Source organism: Dioscorea cayenensis, chromosome 3, assembly GCF_009730915.1.
Source record: "Dioscorea cayenensis subsp. rotundata cultivar TDr96_F1 chromosome 3, TDr96_F1_v2_PseudoChromosome.rev07_lg8_w22 25.fasta, whole genome shotgun sequence".
NCBI lineage: Eukaryota > Viridiplantae > Streptophyta > Magnoliopsida > Dioscoreales > Dioscoreaceae > Dioscorea > Dioscorea cayenensis.
The window spans coordinates 9,590,583-9,614,130 of NC_052473.1; the positions used below are offsets into that span (position 1 = coordinate 9,590,583).

A 23,548-nucleotide genomic window follows, 5' to 3' on the forward strand; every position below is an offset into this window, starting at 1 on the left:
CATTTACAGTTAGGGGCCGTTTGGTTCGCGGTAATGTAGAAAGATTACCATGTGTTACGTGGTAATCTGAAAATATTACCATGTTTGGCATTGTATCAGTGGTAATTTGTATGATAATATCACATTACCAATTTATAAATATTACCAAGAAAGTGGTAATCCTATTACCACCAAATTTGGTGTCTATCTTGGATTACGTGAGTAATCTTATAACTTTTATATTTTAACAAATTGATTACCATGAAAACCAAAGTAATAAGAGTTCCCAAACCAAACATTGGTTATATTAAATTACCGCAATATTCCCACCCATATAACATTCCCACTCATATTACTACTGATAATCTCGTTCAGTGGTAATATATAGCACTAACTCAAACTACGGCTTAAAGGCATCGCACAGACAGGGTAATGAGCATTCTTTCATGCATCCTCACTGGGCTAGTAGGGGGCCATAAGCCCACTCTCATAACCGGAGACTCTTCGGCTGTCATTACGTCTATCATGTTCAAATTTGGACCATAAACATCCTGCAAGTCATTGTCTTTCGCAATGGGCCAATTATTTAAATTTCATAAAAAAAAAAGCCCTCAAAATTTTCATCTCTCTTAAAAATCCCTATTTTTTAAATTATTAATTTTTAAATCTGAATTTATTTGAAATTATTAATATAATTTTGAATGAATAAGGACTAAAAGAAATTTAAAAAATAAAGGATTGAAAAGTTAAAAACAAAACAATTAGAGGAACTGATAGGGATAGGTGTAAACTTCGAAGGATTTATAAGTAATTTTATCTAATTATTTTTAAATGATTAATTTTTAATAGATAGTTTAAAAAATACAAAAAAATGAAAAATACACTTACTGAGTGCTCATATTTCTTATAAGGTCATGTTTGAGATGCCGGTTTTTGAAGCATTGTATTATATGTTTTTATTATTATTATTATTGGTGAAAAAAAAATTATGCATTAATAAGAAGCCATTTATTTGGGGTTTCAATTAAAAAATCATGAAGAATTCTGCCCTTTTGTTTTTGCCTTCACGCCTTCTCCGTTTTCTTAGTTATATATATATAATGAAAACGTTATGAACAAAACCCGAAACACCTCAAAATAATTATTTCTCATGATTTTCATCATTTTTATTAATAATTTTTATTATGTAAAATTTTTCTAATGTAGACTTCTGTTGTTGATAAAAAAGAAGCGCTAATAGACAGAGACAAATGGGTTTGTAAACAGTGTCTAAAAGCTTATACTGTGTTAATGATTGAGTTATTGTTATAATCACTATTTAGTGGTTTATATTAAAATAATATATATCCCACTTTTTCATTGTATTACAATTTATACACACAGTCTTAGAGGATATAATCTCAATTTAAGATATTTTTAAATGAAACTTTTTTTAGAAATTTTTAATCTTGTATACAATGTTTGATTTTAATTTCAAAATTTTTTAAAATTTAAAAATAACATATTAATATCACTTCAATAATTATTATATTTATTTAAAAATGAACTTATTTTTTTTTTGTGTGTACATTTATCTATTTTAAATTTCATGGATCCTACTAGGTGTAGAATTTGAGACAATTATGATATTTGATTTTAACTTTTAAGAATCAAATATGACATGTGTCTCTATATATATATAAACATTTGCCTCTAATTGACATATATTTTTAAATTATAATAACATAATTCATCTAATTATTTATTGAGGTTATTTTGGTTTTCTTAATTGTCTCTAATAATATTGTTGCTATTAGTACAAAAATATATACTTTTTAGAGGCAAATTAATATATAAATAGAGGTTTTATTTAAAGGTCACTAATTAAAGGTCTTTCAACAACAAATTCTAAGATTAATAGAGGTTTTATTGAAAGGCTTCTAATTAAGGCCTTGCTAGAGGCAAATTTAAAATTATTAGAGGCTTTTCTTTGGTCTCTATTACAAGGCTTTTAGAGACCCCAAAAATGTCACAATTAATTATCAATTAGATAATGAAACATTGAAACATACTTAAATACCTAATTTTTTTCCCCTTGAAAGAGCCATTTTCAACTTGTGAGTCAATGGGAAAGACTCAAATCCTTTATAATTTAAACAATTTTGACAATTTATAATTTTTGCATTAAAAATAGTATGAGAAATACAACATAAAGTGTAACTCAAGTTTAATTTTTTTTAATTCATTTAAAGTTATTGGTTATTGGGAATGAAGAAGAGCTGAGAAGCCATCTATGGAAAATAATAAATTGCTAAAGTTTTCACGAGGGTTTCAGGTTTCCAGAGCCGGGCTTTGACCAAAGAAAATCAAGAGATAAAGGTTGAGGACTTCAACCAAGTTAAATCGGCAGTTAAAAATGTATTAATAAAATAATTTATATTTAAATCATATGTACTAAAAAAACAAATAATGAAGATAAAAAAAAATTACTTTTATATTACATTAAATTAAGTGAAATTTTTTTTATGTAAGAAATTTTGTTTAGCTTTTTTAAAATAAATTCGAAGATTAATATGTTATAATCTACTAACTTTATTATTTTGAAATAAATTAGTATTAATTTTAAAAGCTCTATAATTATCTTTTGAAAAATTTAAAAATAAAAAGAAATAGATAGAGTGTAGATGTGTTTTGGACGAATTTGAATTTTATAATTTTAAACAGATCTGGTTTTGGGAATTATATTTTATTTTTTTACCAGGCCAAGTGGCTTCTCGAATTTCTTCTTGCAAAAGGTCTGGCCAGCCAAAAATAGTGATATTGTAGAACTTTGAGAGAACTTTTACTTTGTTATGGCTAATATGGAGAGGTTAATTAGACAAGCATTACCTAATTAAAATTATTTGAAATCACCTAAACAAATATGAACCATCATGGTTGAAGCAGGCATGGGTTTCAACCTACATGGTTTTTAAATGAAAACCAGACTACCCTAGTATATGGGTCAAAATGGCCAAGTGGTCCAGCTCTTCTTGCATACATTAAATGGGTCAATTGGGCACGATTAATGTATAATTTATTACAATAATTAAGCGCTACAACAATCCTCATGATTAGGAACGCATATCTTAAAGCAATCCTAACGAATCAGATCATTGTCATTCTCTAGACACATAATTTGTTATGAAAATAGAGTTTTAAGAGGCAATATTATCCTAATCATTGGACAAAAAGACATAATCTCAAAGCAGCAACAACGGTTTAGATCATAGCCCATTATCAAACACATCTATAACTTTATATATCCAGCCCTTGCATCGGTTGTGAAGCTTTTCAGGTACAATCTCAACCTTCTCTTCATATTTGGTCAGTTCTTTTGAGATGTATCTTGTCATTAGTATCATTTTGAGTACCATGGAATTTGATATATTTTGATAATACTATTGAATCTTGCGTTGCTTCCTTGCTCCGTGATCTAGTTCTAGATGGTATTTAGAGAATTGGATTTCAAAAATTATACATCTTCATTGATTTCTTGAATCTTGTGTTGTTTTCTTGCTCGATGATCTAGTTTTAGGTGGTATCCTTAGATTTGGATTTTTGGAAATGGTTTATGATCTTGATGTGAGGTTTCTAAAATTTATACTCATTTAGATCTTAAGTAGTGGAAACCCTAATTCTATTGAGTGTTATTGAGGGTTTTTGAAATCGGAGAGGCAAAATTTAGGGTTTATAAAAAATTAAAAAGTAATTATCAAATTAAAGAACAACTATAATTCTCCAAAAATAATAAAAAATTTAAAAAAATTTATTATGAAATTATAAATAGTGCCTTCAAATAAACTTTACTTAAATATTCAAATAAATTTTATTTAAATAGTATTATTAATATATTTTATATGATCAAAGCGTTTTTTTATTAATTTTTATTTTTCACTCATGATTTAATTCATCTTATAAATTATTTTAAAATATAATTTAAATTTTAAAAATTATAAGATGATTTACATAACAAACTCAATTAATTTAAATTTTAAAAATTATGAGATAATTTACATAACATAACTCAGTTATACAAGAATTTAAGAACAAAAATAAATCAAAGAAAAATATTATTATATAAAACCATCTAATTTTGAATACCACAATTAAATTAAAAAAATAATTAATTAAAAAATCTCAAGATGACTGTTTATATAGAAAAAAAGGGGAAGAGTTTTAATTTGAATAAAATCCTAATCTTTATCTCTAAATAAAACTTAGGGGGATAAAGGTTATTTTGAGCTTATCCATGCTTAAAAAAAGAGAAAGGAGTTTTAATATTAATCAAAGTCCGATTCTATCTCATAATTCGGATTTAAAAGAAAAAATATATAAATTTTAAATTTGAGTTATAAAAAAAATTAAATTAAAAAAAATAAAAAAAATAAAAAAATAAAAAATAAATATTCGGATAATGCTAATGAAAATCCGGATATTTGAAAAAAAAAATCTTTTGGTTAAAAAAATCAAAACAATATGGTGGGCCCGGATTTTTTTGGTTGAGGATAGGATAATCTTCAAAGGGGAGACGGCCATGTAAAAAAGAAAAAAGGAATGAGCATGGCATGAAGAAGAAGGGAGTTTAAAACAATTGAGACATCCTTCTGTCCATGGGGGGCCCGGTCAAAAAAAAAAATATATTTCAGCATGGCATGAAAAAAGAGGTTCTTTCTATTGTGGGACCGAGGTGAAAAAGAGTAGGATGGCTAGTTTTCCCTTCCATGGCGGGACCGCTAGGATATAAAAAATATATAAAAAATAGCATGGTGATGCATGATTGGAGGATCCTTTCTCCATGGTGGGACCGGGAGTACTAAAAAAAAAGAAGTCAACATACCCATGCAAGGATGAAAGGCTTTCTCTCTTGATGCAGGACCCGGGTGAAGAAGATGAAGGTATAAAAATCATGCACGTGGGAGTTCTTCTATGCTTCTTCATGCTTCTTCCCAAGTTCTTTCTCTCACTCCAAGAACTCTCTCTTACCTGCTAGACTATCCTTTCTTGATATCCAAATATTGACTCTCTTCTTCGATCCCAGACTCCCAAATTTAATCGGACTATATGTAAAGAAGAAAGGATGCATGTTCTCTCTTATTTTCTCTTTACATCTCTTTTCTTCCATTGTATTCTCTCTATCTCTCTCTCTGAGAATCCATGAGAGAGAACCGAGTGTGGTGGTGTTCGAGTGTTACCGGCGACCTTGTTTGTTGTTTTCAAAGACGCTCCTCCTCGTTGCCACCTCTTTGCATACACAAATAAAGAGATACTGGAATGATGATATTGGTGCTATTGTGAAGTTCGAAGTATGAGGAAGAAGAGAGTGAATATGATCAGATCCAGGAAAAAAAAAAGATGAAGAAGAGCAAGAATAGAATAGATAAGATGCTATGCAAATGGATGGGATGGATGACGATGCAAAACTCCTTGCGAAGCTCATCGACGTTGTGCCATTTCTCACATGATGCATCTCGTTGTGCAAGCTAGACTTCTGTACATGATCAACAACCTTAGCTCCTACGTGCACAACAACATTATGAGCCTTGTCATCCTTTTGAAGACCTGCAAAGTAATGGATTCCCAGCCAGCGATCGTCTGACCGTCATTATCCTCCGTCTAAGGCCTCAACAAGAAAGTCCTACTGAGATGCTTGACGATGGTGATGCCCTCTTCATGAATCTCGAAGCATGCTTGAGAAGTTCGTCACTCCAAAGAGGTAGATGACCTTATAAAATCTCATACCAAGTATATATATACAAGCATGTTTTGGTTTCGTTCAACCCATGCAAGATGCCATGAAGAAAAAAAATCTTAGATGAAAGTTCATGCAAAATACCTACATTTGGTTGTTAATCCCATGCATAATGCCATAGAAAAAAATATCATCTTGATGAGGTAGATGAAACTCTATACAAAATGTATAAGATGCGTTCTAGTTGTACACCCCATACCCATGGCATTAAAAAACTTTAAATATTAATGCTAGACCCTTCCCTCTGCATATTTTGTCTCTAAATCATGCCCATAGACAAGAGTATATGCATGCTGTTCGTTTTCACTCACTGTGAACACCATTGTAAAAAAAACAAAAGAAAAGAAAATTTTTGAGGACACATATGCAAAAATGTGAAAATGTGTGAAAATACGAAAGCTTGAGGGTTTAACTGCAAAAGCCATAAAAATATGAAAGTTTGAGAGTTTATTTGCAAAATTTTATAAAATGTGAAAAATGTGAAAAGATAGAGGGTCTAAATGCAAAATAAAAAAGGAAGGTTTTAGCAAAGATGAGGGGTATTTTGGTAATTTTACAAGACCTCCTTAAGCTTACCGTGATGTCCAATCCATGGCGACTACTCTCCTTAAGAGGGCCTCTCCATTGCCTCTTGATAGTCACAGAAGCAAATGGACTGTTGAAGACCCTTAAAGACCCCCTTAAGCTTACCGTGATGTCTAATGCATGTCGATTGCTCTCCTTAAAAGGGCCTTTTCATTGCCTCTTAACAGTCACGGAAGCGGATGAGCTATTGAAGATCCTTTTAAAACTCTCTTTGAGCTCATGGACCCAGTTTGAGGCCATTGACTCTCTTTGGAGTGATGACAAATCTCTTTGAGCTCATGGACCCTGTTTGAGGCCATTAACTCTCTTAGGAGTGATGAAAAACTCCAAAACCCGTTAAAACTCTCTTTGAGCTCATGGACCCTATTTGAGGCCATTGACTCTCTTTCGAGTGACGAAAAATTCCAAAACCCATAAAACTCTTGTTGAGCTCATGGACCCTATTTGAGGCCATTAACTCACTTAGGAGTGGTGAATAAATTCCAAAACCCATAAAACTCTTTTTGAGCTCATGGACCATGTTTGAGACCATTGACTCTCTTAAGAGTGATGAAGAAATTTCAAGATCTTCAAAAGCCAAGCATTCTAAAGCAGAGAGAGGGAAAAATCAAATCAAAAATCAAGGCATTAAAAATGATGAATCAACGAGATGAGCTCAACAACCTCAAGATTACTGAGTGTTGAAGAGTTCATAAGTTGCGAAAAGTTTCCTGAGCCTAAAAGGCCAAAGCTTATGAAAAGTCAAATGAAGTTCCAAATCAAGTTCCAAATCAAATCAAAGAATGCAATTCAACAAATGAACCCAACAACCTCAAGGATGAAGAGTTGAAGAGTTCACAAGTTGTAAAAAGCTCACAAGCATAAAAAGCCGAAGTTCAGCGAAAAGCTAAACCATATTTGCGATTCCTCAATGCAGAGAATCTATAACTTAAAGTCCAGATCAAATTCAAGACAAACTCAAAACATCCAAGATAAACGAGCTCAACAACCTCAGAGTTGAAGCGTTGAGGAGTTCATAAGTTACAAAGAGCTTCACAAGCATGAAAGCCGAAGCTTATAAAAAAAATCAAATCAAGTTCCAAATCAAATCCAAGATGCAAGTTCAAAGTCTAAGACCCAAGTTTCAAACAAATCAACAAATAAACTCAACAACCTCAAAAGCTAAAAGTGTTGAAGGGTTCACAAGTTGCACAAAAGTTTCACAAGTCCAAGAGCCGAAGCTTATGGAAAGTCAAGTCAAGTTCCAAATCAAATCAAAGTTGCAAATTCAAATGTCCAAGATACCAAGTCTCGAATGAATCAACAAATGAGCTCAACAACCTCATTGTTAAAGTGTTGAAGAGTTCAAAAGTTGCAAAAAGCCTCACAAGCCTGAAGGCCGAAGCTTATAAAAAAAAATCAAATCAAGTTTCAAATCAAATCCAAGATGCAATTTCAAAGTCCAAGTTCCAAGTTTCAAACATATCAACAAATGAGCTCAACAACCTCAGAGTTAAAGTGTTGAAGAGTTCACGTTGCAAAAAGCTCTCACAAGCCTCAAGGCCGAAGCTTATAAAAAATCAAATCAAGTTCCAAATGAAATTCAAGATGCAAACTGAAAAGTCCAAGTTCCAAGTTTCAAACAAGTCAACCAATGAGCTCAACAACTTCAAAGCTAAAGTGTTGAAGAGTTCACAAGTTGCAAAAAAGCTTCACAATCATAAAAGCCGAAGTTCATGAAAAGCCAAACCAAGTTTGTGATTCATCAATGCAGAGAATCTATAACTTGAAATTCAAATCAAATCCAAGATTCAAGTTTAAATGCCCAAAATGCAAGTTTCAAAGTTCAAGTTCCAAGTTTAAAACAAGTCAACAAATGAGCTCAACAGCCTCAAAATTAAAATGTTGAAGAGTTCACAAGTTGCGAAAAAGGCTTCACTAAGCATGATAGCAGAAGCTCACTGAAAAGTCAAACCAAGTTTGTGATTCATCAACATAGGGAATCCACGACGAAATCCAAATCAAATCCAAGATGCAAGTTCAAAAGTCCAAGTTCCAAGTTTCAAATAAATCAACAAATGAGTTCAACAACCTCAAAGTTAAAGTGTTGAAGAGTTCATGAGTTAGTAAAAGTTTCACAAGCTCGAAGGCGAAGCTTATGAAGAATCAAATCAAGTTCCAAATCAAGTCCAAGATGTCAATTCAAATATCTATGACACAACTTCACCAGTTTTTTAAGTCATGTTCAAGATGCATATTTCGACCGTTGACGAATACCAAAAGTCAACAAAAAGTCAAAGCGCGATTTTTCGTACGAAATAGTCGGAAGGAGATAAAAGGCTACAATTATTGTTTAGCGTCAAGATAATTAAATTCCAAACTTCTGTATTTTCAATGAAGTCTATGAATTCATGAATAAAATTTATTTTGTCGAATCGTTTCTTTTCTTCACACTTATTTTTCTTAATCGGAGGTCCCGCGTGACAATGTCCGGGGATAATTAACATTAAGGGGCTTGCCCCTAATGGAAAGTCATGAACCCACAATCCCTCGAAAGTCTACAAAATATTAAAATTTGATTTGTGATCCATGCTTTTTATCCGGTCAATCCTAATCAAAGGCCGGGTGGAAAGAAAGGAGCCCACAATGACGAATGAAATTTTTAATAATATATAAATAAATATTAAATAATTAATTAAATAATCGAAATGAAAACAAATGCACAATTGATATAATTTAAATTTATAACTAAAAACTTAAGAATAAAGACAAAAAAAAGGGAACAATATAAATAAAATTTAAAACTTTTTATTTATAATAAAAAATAAACGTTAGTCTTGTGAAAAGAAGTGCACTGTTTTTTAAATAAACTATTAAAAAGAATATATAATTAAATATGAATTTTGAAAAGTTATTTAAGATTGTTTAACATTGATTAAGTTTATTTATTTTATTTTATTATTTTTTTTATAAACATGAATAAATCACATATATTGAAAAACTAGCAAAACAATGTTATATATATATATATATATATATATATATGAGAGAGAGAGAGAGAGAGAGAGAGAGAGAGAGACTCAGAGAAAAGTTAAGATATCACAAAAAATATACCATACAACATATAAAGATAAAGATAAACATGAAGTGGAGAACAAAATACTGATGACAGTAAGCATCACTATAATAAAGAACTAAGATTTCATAAAACACAATAGACAGATAAACATAAAAGTAAGCATTGATATTAAATTGCTAGGACCCATTGTTCTAGTGGTCTCTTGTGTAACCATCGAACTCTGCACGAAATTGAGGTTTTTTTTTTAAATCGAAATCATCTCCTCAAACTTTTTTTTTCGACTGGAGCTTCTAGTTGATTAAGTACTAAATTTTTAATTAAAAAAATCAAGATATTAATTTATCACAGTAAATAATTATTGGATGTCTCTAAACATTAATTTTAAGATCTTAAAATTATTATTTAAAAAAATTGAAGAGTTAAAATTAATGATAAGGAATCTAAAATTGAAAATCTAAAGCTATCGGGGAAGTACATTTCAAGGAAAGTGGAGGGAAGTGGATGAAAATGGTCTGATTTCTCTCACTTCTGGTGTTTATTTACGCTGAAGTGGATTTTGAACTAAGCCCACTTCAATATATTTTTTTTATTAAAGTGGTGGGAAAATGAGTTAATTTATAAAAACTAACTTTCTTTCACTTGTAAAGTCTTTTTTGAACTCATAGAACTTCATCCAACACCTAAATTTTTCGGTTCTATTCTCACATCAAAAGTCCTGGAAGTGATATCATTTCTCCTACTTCAAAGAAGTGGCACTTCCCCACTCACGAGTCCCCTCACTTACAACTCACAATTTGATAAAACTAATGCCAATCATAATTAAAGCTTCATTATTCAATCTTCATATAAATATATATATATAATTAAAATAGGTAACAATCACAGTTTATTTAAAAATAGAAAGAGACAATTACAAACAGAACGTGACAGAATAAGTGAACAGACGCTAACAGAATAAATGATAGAGATAAAAGCCTGAAACATCCCACTCCGAGTGGATGTATAATAATGCTTTTTAAGGAAACACAGCATAATAAAAATAAACTATCTCACCTTTTAAAAGGTACAGTAGCACACTCACAAGCCAAGAGGAAAATATGAAATATATATATATATATAAGAGCAGTATATATAGGGATGGGTCGATCACATCACATGATGGTGCATAGAGGTGTGATATCTTCGCAGATGAAGTAGTAGAGTACATGTATGCACAGTGGTGAGGAGGCGTGTCACCAAAGGCAGACGTACTATAGGGGTGGGGTAGCTGCAACCCCATGGTCAGTAGATGGGACGAGATACGCTTCACTCAGCGACACTTCACTCGGGGCCCCACCGTGTGACCAGCAGGCTGCGTCGGGAACCCTCCATTGGTCGACCCCTCACGGCCCCAAAGCACAGCACACACAGAGGTGGAATCCACTAACTCAGCAGACCCAGGCCTATGGGGTGGGGTGGCCCTACCCTATGGCAGTGCGTGAGGGCGATGACTCTGCACTCAACGACCCTCAGCTCGGACCCGTGGCTAAGCCCAAGTGCAGTGGAACCCTCGTTGGTCGACCCTCACCCAACCCACATAATACAAGGTGGGATCCACAACTCCACAGGGACCCGGCCTAGTGGTGAAGGATGCCCACCACTTATATCTTACACTGAGAGTCCATCCCATGGCCGATGTGAGGCTAAAGGGGTTGAGTTCATTTGCAATCATTACATTACCCCAGATCAAGACAGCGGCGCCCTCGTGCGGTCCAGGTTAATCCGGGCGCTCGACCAGCGATCTTCACTCGGGGCACTTCACTCGGACTGAGCTGCGCGCCCGTGCTGGTCGGGAACCCTCCCCAGTCGAGACCCTCGTGGCGAGCAAAGACCGAGCGAACCGCGAGTCGTGCCCTGCATCGACTCTCAGCGAAAGCACGATTTAGTATGTACTGGTGGTGAGGGAGGCGTGTCACCAGAAGCCGGCTTATAGGGGTGGGGGTAGCCCAACCCTATAGTCGTAAGATGGAGACAGGAAACTTCACTCAACGACACAACCATAGCCATAGACATGGTGAGGTTGAGGTTGTGGAACTGAGACTTGATGATTGATCCAGGGACACTTCAACCCACAAGATACACACATGGTCCCTCCATGCATTCCCACGTAGCATGGTCTAGGGCAGCAAACCTGTTCCGGTGGCCTGCAGGGATCGAATACCGGTGTCTTATTATTATTATTATTATTATTATTATTCTCATGATGATCAGTTCCATTTTCCTTAGCAGCAGGTGGTGGCAGGCATTGATAATTGGTCCCACTGCCACATGCAGTAACCCCCATGCAGCAACCCGGTCCGGGGTGGCATTTTTTGATAGTAGGTGGCGGGCATTGATTGGTCCACGCGTACACCATTCCACACGAAGCGCACTTGAACACTCCATACAACCACTCGTAGGTTGGTTTAGCACAGCAAGGTGGTCCGGGGGGGAACTCAGGCTTGGTGGGTTTGGGAACTGCTGGTTTATGAGTAGTTGGAGGAGGTGGGCTGGTGATTTTTTTTATAATTTTGCAAGCTTTGCAGTAGAGGGTTCTTGTGAGGGTGTGAGGATCAAAGGGACCAGAGATTGTCACCTTGTTATTCTTCACATCATAATTGATCTCCTTGATGTTCTCTTGGTCTGATATCAACATTATTCATTCATTAATTAATCATATACATGATGAAAAATTGTTAAGTAAAAAATATTAAAAAATAACTAAGTAATATACCTTTGAGCTTGCACAAGAGTTCTTTAATCTTTCTGTGGCACTTGGAGCAACTAAGATCCACTTCGAGTATTAACGTGGAGATCTGCATGTGGAGAGAAGTACTTGAATGTGATTATGAACTTGGCTTTCGGATCAAAGCTGAATGTATTAATAATGGACAACAACAACATACTTGATGACTTTTGTGTGTATAAATTCCCGAATCAAAATGATAATTTCTAGTTTTCAAATAAGGTGGAAGGAATAATAAATAAATATATCTATATATATATATATATATGTGCTTTTGTTAGTAGTTACAAAACAAAACAAAAAGAAAAGGCAAGAGTGGAATTATATTTTGAGACAAATCAATTAATCCCAGCTGATCATCTTCTCTACCTTCTCTGCCATGTCTTCTTCTTCCTCCTTGATCTTAATCTTGTTCTTTTGAGTGAAGAAGATGAGAAGATAAGAAGATGAGATGGTATATATAAAGGGAAAAAAAAATGAGAGGATGGAGAAATGAACAGTATAACAAGAAAATTGGCATGCGCCAAATTTATCACAGTATTTGATTTAAAAAAAAAAGAAGTACAACCCGTTGCTACTGTTCTTGCTACTGTCTATAGACAAGGTGCTCTCTATCTCTTTTTAACTTTCTCTCACACAGACTTTTCCAAGTGCCGTAGAGAATTAATTTTGATTTTACAGGCAAACAAGGAAATTAAACAATTGATTGACATGGTGGGTAGGGGATTGTGATGGTGGTACTGAAGAAAGTTTGAGAGATCATAGTGGTTAAAGTCATAATTATTAGTTTAAAAAGTGATGAGTGAGTGAGCTAGAGAACAAGTCAACAGTATCATTCTTCTAGTTTACTCATAGTGAACATGGTTTCTTTATATCTATATATTTGAGGAGTTCATTATTGAAGGTGTCCATTTTGTATACACATGATGACTACTATGTATAATCAGTTTGAAAAAACAAGAAAAGGAATCGAAAAGCTTTATTAAACTTTTTACAAAAATTGTTGGCAAAGAATGAAGGAGTTTTTCAAGATTAGAAATGAATTTCCTTTTCAAGTTCGTTGAAGAGGACATGCTGATCATGACCTTTTACTTTACTGCTGAGCTGATTACTTCTTAATTAATATGCCATTTAATTAATTCTTTTTTGGTTTTTTAACTTTCTTAACTCATAGTAAAATAAAATTAAGAAGCATTTGATTATATCTTAATTAATATTCTAATTGAAGCTATAAAGTCATGCATGTTTTGTGCATGTTTTGTGATATATATATATATATATCATGGAGTCATATGAGAGAGAAAGTAGACAAGGAATCAAGGATGTGTGGTTTTCATGCTAAACAGACTAAGGGTAAATTTTAACGCTATGGTCACAAATGTTTTTTTTTGTAACGTTGTGGCCACAAAATTATTCTTCGGTTATACTGATGGTCACATTGGCATGTTGGGGGCTACTTCTGGTGAAGTTGATGACGTGGCCACAAAACACATGATCCACGTAGGGAAGCTCTGTGGCACAGCCCATTATAATGATGAAACGTTTGTGGCACGACGTTCTAAAAAACATTTGTGGCCATTAGTGCGACGGGAGAATGGTTTTGTGATCACAACGTTACAAAAAAAAAAAACATTTGTGGCCATAGTGTCATAATGATGAAACATTTGTGGCCACCAGTGAAACTTACTCGAGAAAAGCTGTAAGATGATGACCAAAACTTAGGAGAATTTTTTTTTACATTTTAATATCAAGTGGTGGAGGAAAGGGCACTAGACCTCTCCATGGGCCGGGTCGGGCTAGGTTCGGGCCGGGTTTTATCCATAATTACTAAAATTCAAGCTTGTCCAAGCCTGGCTTGGCCTAAAAATCTGGGCCTTAACCCTCCCAAATCCCGCTCAAATTTAATAATCTCTACCTAAAGCCCACCCAATCCCACCCAAATAGGCTTTTCATCAAATACTATATATAAGTTATAAAAAAAAACTTAACAATAATATTAATATGTGAATATAATCAAATATTATTCTACAAAACACTTAAAAATTAAATACCAAATGCAAATATTTATACCATTTCAACAACTAAAATTAAAATCATTATAATCAATGACAATCAACAATAAATATATATTATATAAGTATATACAAAACTAATATTAAATAATCAATGTAAATTTAAACTATTATATATATAAGTATATACAAAACTAATTAATAAATATATCTTATAATTCGGGTCGGGTCGGGTTTTTAATAATGAAAACCAAACCCAGCCCATTTTTAAAATGGGCTTCTTTTTTGCTCCAATGCCCGAACATTGGGCCTTATATATTTGCCCAAACCCTTCTATTTTCTGGCGGGCCTTCAGGTTTGGGCGGGTAGCCCGACCCTTGGAAAGGTCTAAAGGCCACCTAATCTAGTTGCTTTGTTTAATGATCTCTCTTTCATGAAACTTTTAGCTTACTTGTTCTTTGTGAACACTATTAATTGTCATGCTTTTGTATTAATAAAAACTTAAAAGACAAGAACTTTAATTAATATAGCAAAATATAGCTCAACCACAATTTGGTAACCAGTTCCAATCCTAGCTCAATCAAATATAGCATGGGGCCTCTATTTAAATCGGAAACAAGTACAAAATCCTAATTATTGATTTATTTTTTATATCATGAAATAATAAGTAAAAGCCAAATTCAAAATATCTTGGTATAAGTAAAAGAAAAGTTCAAAATTATGCCTCTAATTTATTTTATAAAAACTAATTTTTTTTCAAAATTTATTTTTAACTAATGTCTATATGAGATGATTAAAATTATATATTTTAAATTTTCAATAAAAAAACTTAAGAATAAAGAAAAAAAAGGGAACGATATAAATAAAATTTAAAACTTTTTATTTATTATTTAAAAAATAAAATGTTAGTCTTATAAAAAAAATACTGTTTTGAAGTAAACTATTAGACAAAATAGAGAAATAAATAAAATTTTTTAAAAATTATTTAAAATTGTATAATATTAATTAAGCTTTAAATTTTAAAAATAATTAATTTATTATAATAAATAATTTTTGGAGATCTCCAAAAATTTTAAGATCTTAAAATTATTATTGAAAATATTTAAGGGGTCACGGGTTGTCATTGAGACAATCAAAATGTATCGAATTTAAGACTCATTGAAAGTAATAATAGCAAAGAGTCACTGGTTGTGGGTGCGAATTCACAGCCTAAACCCCTCAACCTTAGCTAATTAATTGCTATAGCATCCCTAATAATTTCTCCTACAATTGTTTCTTCATTGTTTTCCCCGATGCCATCATGTTCACCTTGAGCTTCATCACTAAGTTCGTTATCGACTTGAGCAATTAGGGTTTCATCAGGATCTACATCCATTATATAATTGTGCAAAATACAACATGCAAAAATAATTTCTTTCTGTGTTTCCAAACCATAATGTGGCTCTGTTGAGCTCTCTACTATAAAAAAACGCTTCTTAAGGACACCAAATTCTCACTTGATAGAATTTCGTAAAGATGCATGGCGAAGATTAAATAATTTACGTGGATTTCATGATGTGTTCCTTGAATATTCCTTCAAGTGATATCGCTCTCCTCTATATGGTGTAATAAGCCTACTTCTTAACATGAATCCAACATCAACAAGATAATATTTTCCTAAATAACAAATGAACTATATTATAACATTGTTTGTGTATATATGGTCTTTAATAAAATATTGGATCTAATCAACAATTACCTTGAGGAATTTTTAGTGGACAAGCTCTACTTAACGCATTTTCCATTATTCAGGAATCAGATGTTGTGCCTTTCCACCTAAATAACACGTAAGTGAATTTTAAATCTAATGTGCATGCAGCCAACACATTTTGTATTGGGTATTCCTTCCTTCCACGATACATAGAAGCATCAACATTGGAAACTTTTACACAAATATGTGTTCCATCAATCGCACCAACACAATCCTGGGATAAATTTAATATTTTATTCACATCATACACATAATTGTAATAAAATTAAAATTCATTGGGGATTCGATTATCTTAAAATATGGATAAAATCTACTGCTGCTGAATATTTCTGAAGGATTTGTGAGCCATCCAGTTGTACTAGGTATTTTTCCTCTAACTCTACTATAGCTTGCAATACATTATGAAAATGATGGGAGATTGTCTCACGAGAATGACTGAAGAAGAAAGACAGTTCACGGTGAGAGACATTATGACCTAATAAATATAGAGTTCTTGCAACTTGCTCCTCGATGGACACTTGTAAAGTTGGTCTAAGACCTCCGTCCCTAACAAATATTTCACATAATCCTAGGAAAGCTCTATGACTCATTCTTATCATGTTATAACATAGATCACTTCACAACAAATGTGACATTAGCTCATCTCTTTCTTGGTCTCCATAAAGGTGTAATTCACAGGCAATTTGATTGTTAACATGTTTATGTTCCTTCTTACACCTCACAATCCAACTAATCACTAAAATAATAACTTGAGTTGCTGCTAAATGAAGAAACCGTTGCAATTTTATGAAAGGATTGTCCAATAGTTTTTTTTTTTGTTGGCTATCTAAAAAAATTAATTATCAAAATTTGCGAAAAAAAGGGCAGAATATTAAACATTCTCATATACTAACATGCGAAAAAAATTAAGTATTCTCATATGACCAAAAACATTATGTCATGGACAGAAATATTCTCATATAAGTCTACAATATAATAACATGCATGATATCTTTCCAATGAATGAACCACATTTGAGCAATCAAGTTCAATCAATCAAACAAAGCAAGCATTGGTTGCAAATAGTCAAATGTTGGGGCCATGGAACTTAATTTGTTTTATTTTAATGTTAGGAATTATAATATCTTTCCAATAAAATCTATTCAATAGAGGTGACATTGTTTGTTGAATTTTATATATATATATATATATATATAATATAAAAGAGAACAAAATTGGTGGTTCATGTGTGCAAGGTAATGAAAACAAAGTCAATAAGGCAAGGCAAATTGTGCTACTTGACCACTTGAAAAGCTAACTACATCAATTATATATAACATTTAATTAGGGCTCAATCAACAAGGGGCCATAGATATATAGATAGATGCATGATATCCATGCTTAACAACATCTACCTAAATTCTAAGTGTTCATAAGTAAACAGAATTAGACTATCCACATGCCATTGGATTTAGAAGTATTATTGGGCCTAGAATTAATAGGCCGAACATTAGTAGGCCCAACGCTAGTATTTAAAAACGGTATCTAGTATTCTAGTGTTAATACTGATTGGTTGGTTTGTCTCATTTGTGAATCAAACAAGTTATGGTCCCATTTTCAATATATATATATATATATATATACTATTTTAAGGATTTTTTTTACTATAGTGAAGTTTTTGTCATTTAGATCATATCCATAATTAATGTATGATCTTTGTCATGCTTGCAAAAATGAACATCTCATTGCCCAAGACAAGGATCAGACAAACAAAGAACAATATTGGATCTAGAAAGAATTTGGTAATATTTTGCTTTCATAATGAAAAAAAAAAGATGATGCAGCTACAAATTAATCAGTCCAGTTGTAGAATAAATATTTGATAGTCATGTACCTACTATAAAAACAAAAGGTTTCAGTATTTAAGACTTTATGGTTATGAGTTGCACATACTGAAACAAAGAAAGGGCAATTTAATCTTACAAGGATGACTATTTAAGAGAACACTTTCCATGGTGATGCCCAAGTTTATCAATCTGACAGGAAATCTAAGTTACATTGATAGAATACTACATGACGAGAAGGCTCAAGGGTTCATAAACAACAAGAATTGATAAAAATCTAGTCATTAGCATATCGGGGTTCGAATTCATGTTCTAATGATATATATGACAAAGAAGGCATTGATATAAAATAATTAACACAAAATAAAAACAACCAATTCATAAATCCATGGACCATCAAATAGGCAGCAGTCGCTAGTCAGGGAGTTTCTTATATCACTTGCAATGACCAGAACACTAAACAAGTTCTAGTCCTATTTTCAATATATATATATATATAATTAACATCAATTGACAGGATTAACAACACTAAACAAGTTCTGGCCCCCTTCAAATTCACTCACAAACCATTTAAACTTCATTCAATCCGATGAAATCAAGATCTCATCCCTAAAAAATAAAAACCAAAAGATCCAAACCAAAACATGAAGAGCAACACCATCTAATGAAAAACAACCAGAATGACCAAATTTAGACCTATATATATATATATAAACACAAACATAATACCTGGTTCTGAAGCTCCAAGAAGAGAATCCCACAAACAACATCATCAAAACTGCAATCACAACATCTAGATCTCAAGAAACCGCACATTCCACATTTCAGCTCAAAAAATAAAAAATAAAAAAAACTGAAGAGATCAATGGAGATGGAAAGGGGCCTCACCCAAAGAAGGAGAGCTAAGAGACGATGGTGAAGTTATCGCGCACACTGTCTAAGAAATCATCCAGACTGAGGGGGCGCAGTAGCTCTCGCATGCACATGGTGGTGAAGCACTCGGCGAAACCTTCCTGATTGTTTAAAAATCCTTTAACCTAACAAAATAGATGTCATTTCTTGGAAAAGTCAAGGGTATTTTGAGTCCAGATAAAAAACAAAACCTTCTCAATCCCCCAATTTGGAGGGTTGAGAAAATAGGGTAAATGGAGCTTTTCAACCCTCCATTTAACCCCCTCAAACCCTACCCTCTATATAATCCTGAATCCAAACAAGGGTTAGTCCATAACCTTACCTTACAAAACCCTCAATAACCTCATGCCAAGCAAGCCCTTAATTATTTGTAAGTTTTAATCATGCAATTTAAACGGACAATGCACTATGAGTAAATCTAAAGTGGATGTTAGCTTGTTAGGATTGGCTTTTAAAAAAAGTGTGTGTGTGTGTTTTTTTAATTTGTAGAAGCACTTTTTGAAAAAAAGTGCTATTAAAAGTAAGTTAAGTGTTTTCTTGTATTTTATATTTAGATAAGCTAATGTAGACGTATTTTTATATGTGTGAAGTTGTTTGGATATGGATTTTTAAAAGGACTTTTAGAGGTGGCAAATTACTAAAATGGGTATGCATTGAGTTTTTATTGAGTTACTATTTTACATTACTATTGATAATGATAATGACAACAATAATGATAATAATATAATAATAACTTAATTTATTATGATTATAATTAAAATTACAATTATTATTAATAATATTATTACTATAATAATAATTATAATTATAGTAATTATTATTATTATAGGGAGAAAATTGGGGAAACAAAAAGTATAAAAACATAGTCATTTTTCTATTTGATAAGGGTAACTTAGTAATTTAACAAGCCCCAAAACAGCTTTTGAGAATTGTTTTTTTTTCCAAAAGCACCACATGACTAGTTTCCGAAAAAAAATTGGTTTTCAGCTTTTTTATCAGTATCTGCTTCTGCAGAAAAGCTAATACAAGCATGTTTTTTTAGCCCATAAGTGTTTTTTTTTTATAAGTTAAGTATTTCTGGGCTTTTCAAAAACCAATCCAAACAACTCTTTAACTCATAACCCATGTAATGGCATTATTAGGGATGTAGCTAGGGTTGGGATAAAGGGGCCATGGCCCCTTCCTGCTTTTATAAATTTGTCCTTATTTTTAGTTAAATTAGTATACATAAAATAACAATTATATATTCAATGAAAACATTTGCATAAATTTATTGTTTGGAACCTAAATTTTTATAAATTAGTATATATGATATAAAATATATAATTTTAAAAAATAATTGTAAAAGTCTATTTTTGTCTCGTTTCTTACAAATTGATATGTATTATATAAAAAAAATTATATTTTAAAGATATATTTGTAAAAATTAATTGTTTGTCCCACTAGTTTTTTTGTTTTTTTGTTTCAAATTGGTATACATCATATGAAAAATTAAATATAGTTAAAAAATATTTATCAAAACATTATGTTAAGCACTTAAGCTTTTTACAAATTGGCATAATAGTATAGAAATTAAATATTTTAGAAAATTATTTGTAAAAATATATTGTTTAGCCCCCTTTAACTTTTTACTAGTTTTGTTGTAAGTTCAACTAAAATCTAAACAACTTGCCAACTTTTTTATCTAGCCCACCTCGCCCAAAGAAAACTTTCCTGATTCTATCCCTAGTCAATGTGATGAAAAATTCTTAACAAACTAATAGTTGATAATATTTTGAGTTTCATATCTCTATGACAATATTTGCTTACTTTGTATTCATTGGATTATATTTTTAGATTCAAAGCTTTTCATTCTTTGTAAGAATTGTTGCAATCGGTTTTGGACCACTCGTGACGAAGTATATAATCACCTAGTGTGTTTTGGATTTATAGATGGTTATACTCATTGGGTGTTGCATTGAGAATGCTCTTCCTTGCATGCTAATTTGAATAGTGAATCTAAGCAAGATGAAAGGAGTTAGTATCATGATATGGGAGTTTTGCTACATGACATATCAATGGGTGACCAGTCATATACACAAAGAGATGATGAGCCAAATCAAATGATTGCAAATTTTTTTAAGTTGATTGAAAAAGGTCAAAAAGAAGTTTATTTAGGGTGTAAGACTCACACATTACTTTCCTTTATTCTTAGAATGCTCAACATCAAATGTCTTGGTAAGTGGACTAATAAATCTTTCTCGATGATGCTAGAGTTATTAAAGGAGCTACTTCCTGAATGTGAAATATTACCTAAGTCATTTTATGAGACCAAAACATTTCTTAGAGATTTAGGTCTTAGCTATGAAAGGATCAATGCATGTCCAAATGATTGTGTTTTATTTAGAAAGGAGCATGCAAATAAAAGTCAGTATCCTATTTGTAATGCATATAGATGGAGAATAAGTTCACATGAACCAAAAATAAAATCAAAGTCAAATTTTCATAAAGTCCTTGTCAAATTTCTTCGTTACTTTCCATTAAAGCCGAGATTGTAGAGATTATTTATGTCATCTCAAATAGCATCTTCCATGAGGTGCCATGATGAAGATCGTACAAAAGATGGATGCTTAAGGCATCTAGTAGATTCTTCTGCTTAGAAAAGTTTTGACTTCTTGCATAAAGGTTTTTCTTTAGACCCTCAAAATGTTAGGCTTGGATTGGCTACAGATGGCTTTAACCCCTTCAAAACAATGACTGTTTCACATTGTACATGGCATGTTGTTTTATTTCCTTATAAATTACCATCATGGATGTGCATGAAACAACCTTACATGATGTTATCGTTACTTATTCCTGGACCTTCACAACTGGGTAATAATATTGATGTATATCTAGAACCCTTAATAGAGGAGCTTCAAGAATTGTGGGAGTTTGGTGTTGATACCTTTGATGCATCTATTAAGGAAAACTTCAAAATGCGAGCAACAATATTATGGATTGTTAGTGATTTTTAGGGTATGCAAATTTGTCTGGGTGGAGTACCAAGGGTGCATTAGCATGTCTTTCCTGTCATAAGCACACTTATACATTTTTCTTAAAAAATGGTGGAAACATTATTACATTGGTCATCATCAATTTTTAGCTCCTAATCACATATTTCGTCATCAAACACGCTCTTTTGATAACACCTTAGAATTTAGGGATAAGCCTAAACCACCATCTTGTGTTGAGGTGTTGGATGAGCTACAAGGTCAGGTGACCACATATGGAAAAATGAGCGGTAACTCCAATTTGCCGCATGGTTAGAAAAAAGAAGAATATTTTTCAGGTTGTCATATTGGAAAAATAAGTTATTGCGTCACAATCTCGATGTGATGCACATTGAGAAAAATGTTTGCGATAATATAATTGGAACCTTGTTGAACCTTAAAGGCAAATCAAAAGATGGTTTAAAGCTCAGTTGGATTTAAAATATTTGGGTTTAACACCGGAGCTTCACCTAGTTGAATATGACCGAAATAAAACTTATTTGCATGTTGCATGCTTTTCAATGAGCAACAAAGAGAGACAAATAATTTATGAAGTTTTAGAAAGGATGAAAGTTCTAGATGACTATGCTGCAAAAATTTCCAGGTGTGTACAACTTAAGTAGCATAAAATTATGACATTCAAGAGTCATGATAGCCATATTTTAATGCAACAGCTTCTTGAACTACTATAATATTATCAACCAGAGAACGACCAAGAACAAATCCATGTTTCACTTTATCAATCAAAGTTTTCAACATCTTTGAGCTTGGTCCCAATGCCCATTATACTAAGAAAAGTTTGCACTAGAGTAATTCACATCTATCAAGGAGTTACCAGAGATGAAGTTAGAAAACAGTGAGGCTTTCCTGGAATAATAATTAAAATTACTTTCCTTATGTTCTTCAAGAGATGTAATCGAGTTGAAGTCACCCAGGACAATCCATGGGTTACTAATCTTAGCAAACGGTGTCAACTCCTTTCATAACATTTGCTGAAGATTAATGCGTTGTGTGTTGTGCACCACTGATATAATCCACTGACTTTATGAAGGAGGTGAAATGATAAGTGTAAAGCTTGTCAGGAGTGGGCCACCAGGGTAATCATGCTTATTTGCCTGAGCCATAAAATTAAAATACCTCCGGAGTAGCCATCTATGGCAATTGTTGCCTAATTCCAATGTTTAACAAATTTAGCACAGAGACTAGAAAGCCTAGACTCATTTGCATGAGTCTCCACTAGCGCAATGATGTCTAACTTAAAATCTTTCATCAAAATCCTGATCTGGTTTTGTTTATCTAGTCTTGAAGCTTCTCTACAACTTCATCCAAGAATATTTAGGATTTCATTCATCATTAAACCAATATAGATAAGACAAAGAACAATTATCTTATTAAAGAAAAATTCGATAAAAAGTGAAACGTTAAGATCAAAGATTTTCATGAGAGGTGGGATGGATTAAGTTCCGAAGAATGCCTCCTTCCTCACTACCCACATGCCTTCCTTTCTTCTGAGCGATTAGCATCATTTGGCTGACTTTCTAAGAGAGATTCCTTTCGATGCCCTTCGTAGATTTTGCCTAGGGTTGTAGAATCATCCACTTCCTCAAACATTTCAATATCATCATATTGCTCATCGGATTCCTCTATGGAGTCATCATCTTCTCCAGGAAGGACCTCCTCTAACCTTTCCACCATCATATGGTGTTTTTCTTCTTCAACTCCAATATTGTCATCTGCCATGCTGTTTTGGACTGGTTAAGATGAGATGAGAAACTCTATAAAAATGTCATGATGCCTTAATTGAATAATCTGTAAAGGAATTGAGATTAATTGTGCAAAGACTGGGGGTTTCCATTAGCATGTGTTGCGTTTCAGATGAAAGTT

At 32.6% G+C, this 23,548-nt stretch overlaps 1 protein-coding gene across 1 annotated transcript; it reads right to left on the reverse strand.

Moving 5' to 3' along the window:
* Nucleotides 1–11,412: 11,412 nt before the first annotated feature.
* LOC120250051 (protein PYRICULARIA ORYZAE RESISTANCE 21-like) lies at nt 11,413–23,404 on the reverse strand. The gene is made up of 3 exons (XM_039258803.1): nt 23,162–23,404; nt 12,145–12,226; nt 11,413–12,053 (listed from the first exon to the last, which is right to left on the reverse strand). The coding sequence occupies exons 1-3, from the start codon at nt 23,402–23,404 to the stop codon at nt 11,413–11,415; spliced, it is 966 nt and encodes a 321-aa protein (XP_039114737.1).
* Between the last annotated feature and the right edge of the window lie 144 nt (nt 23,405–23,548).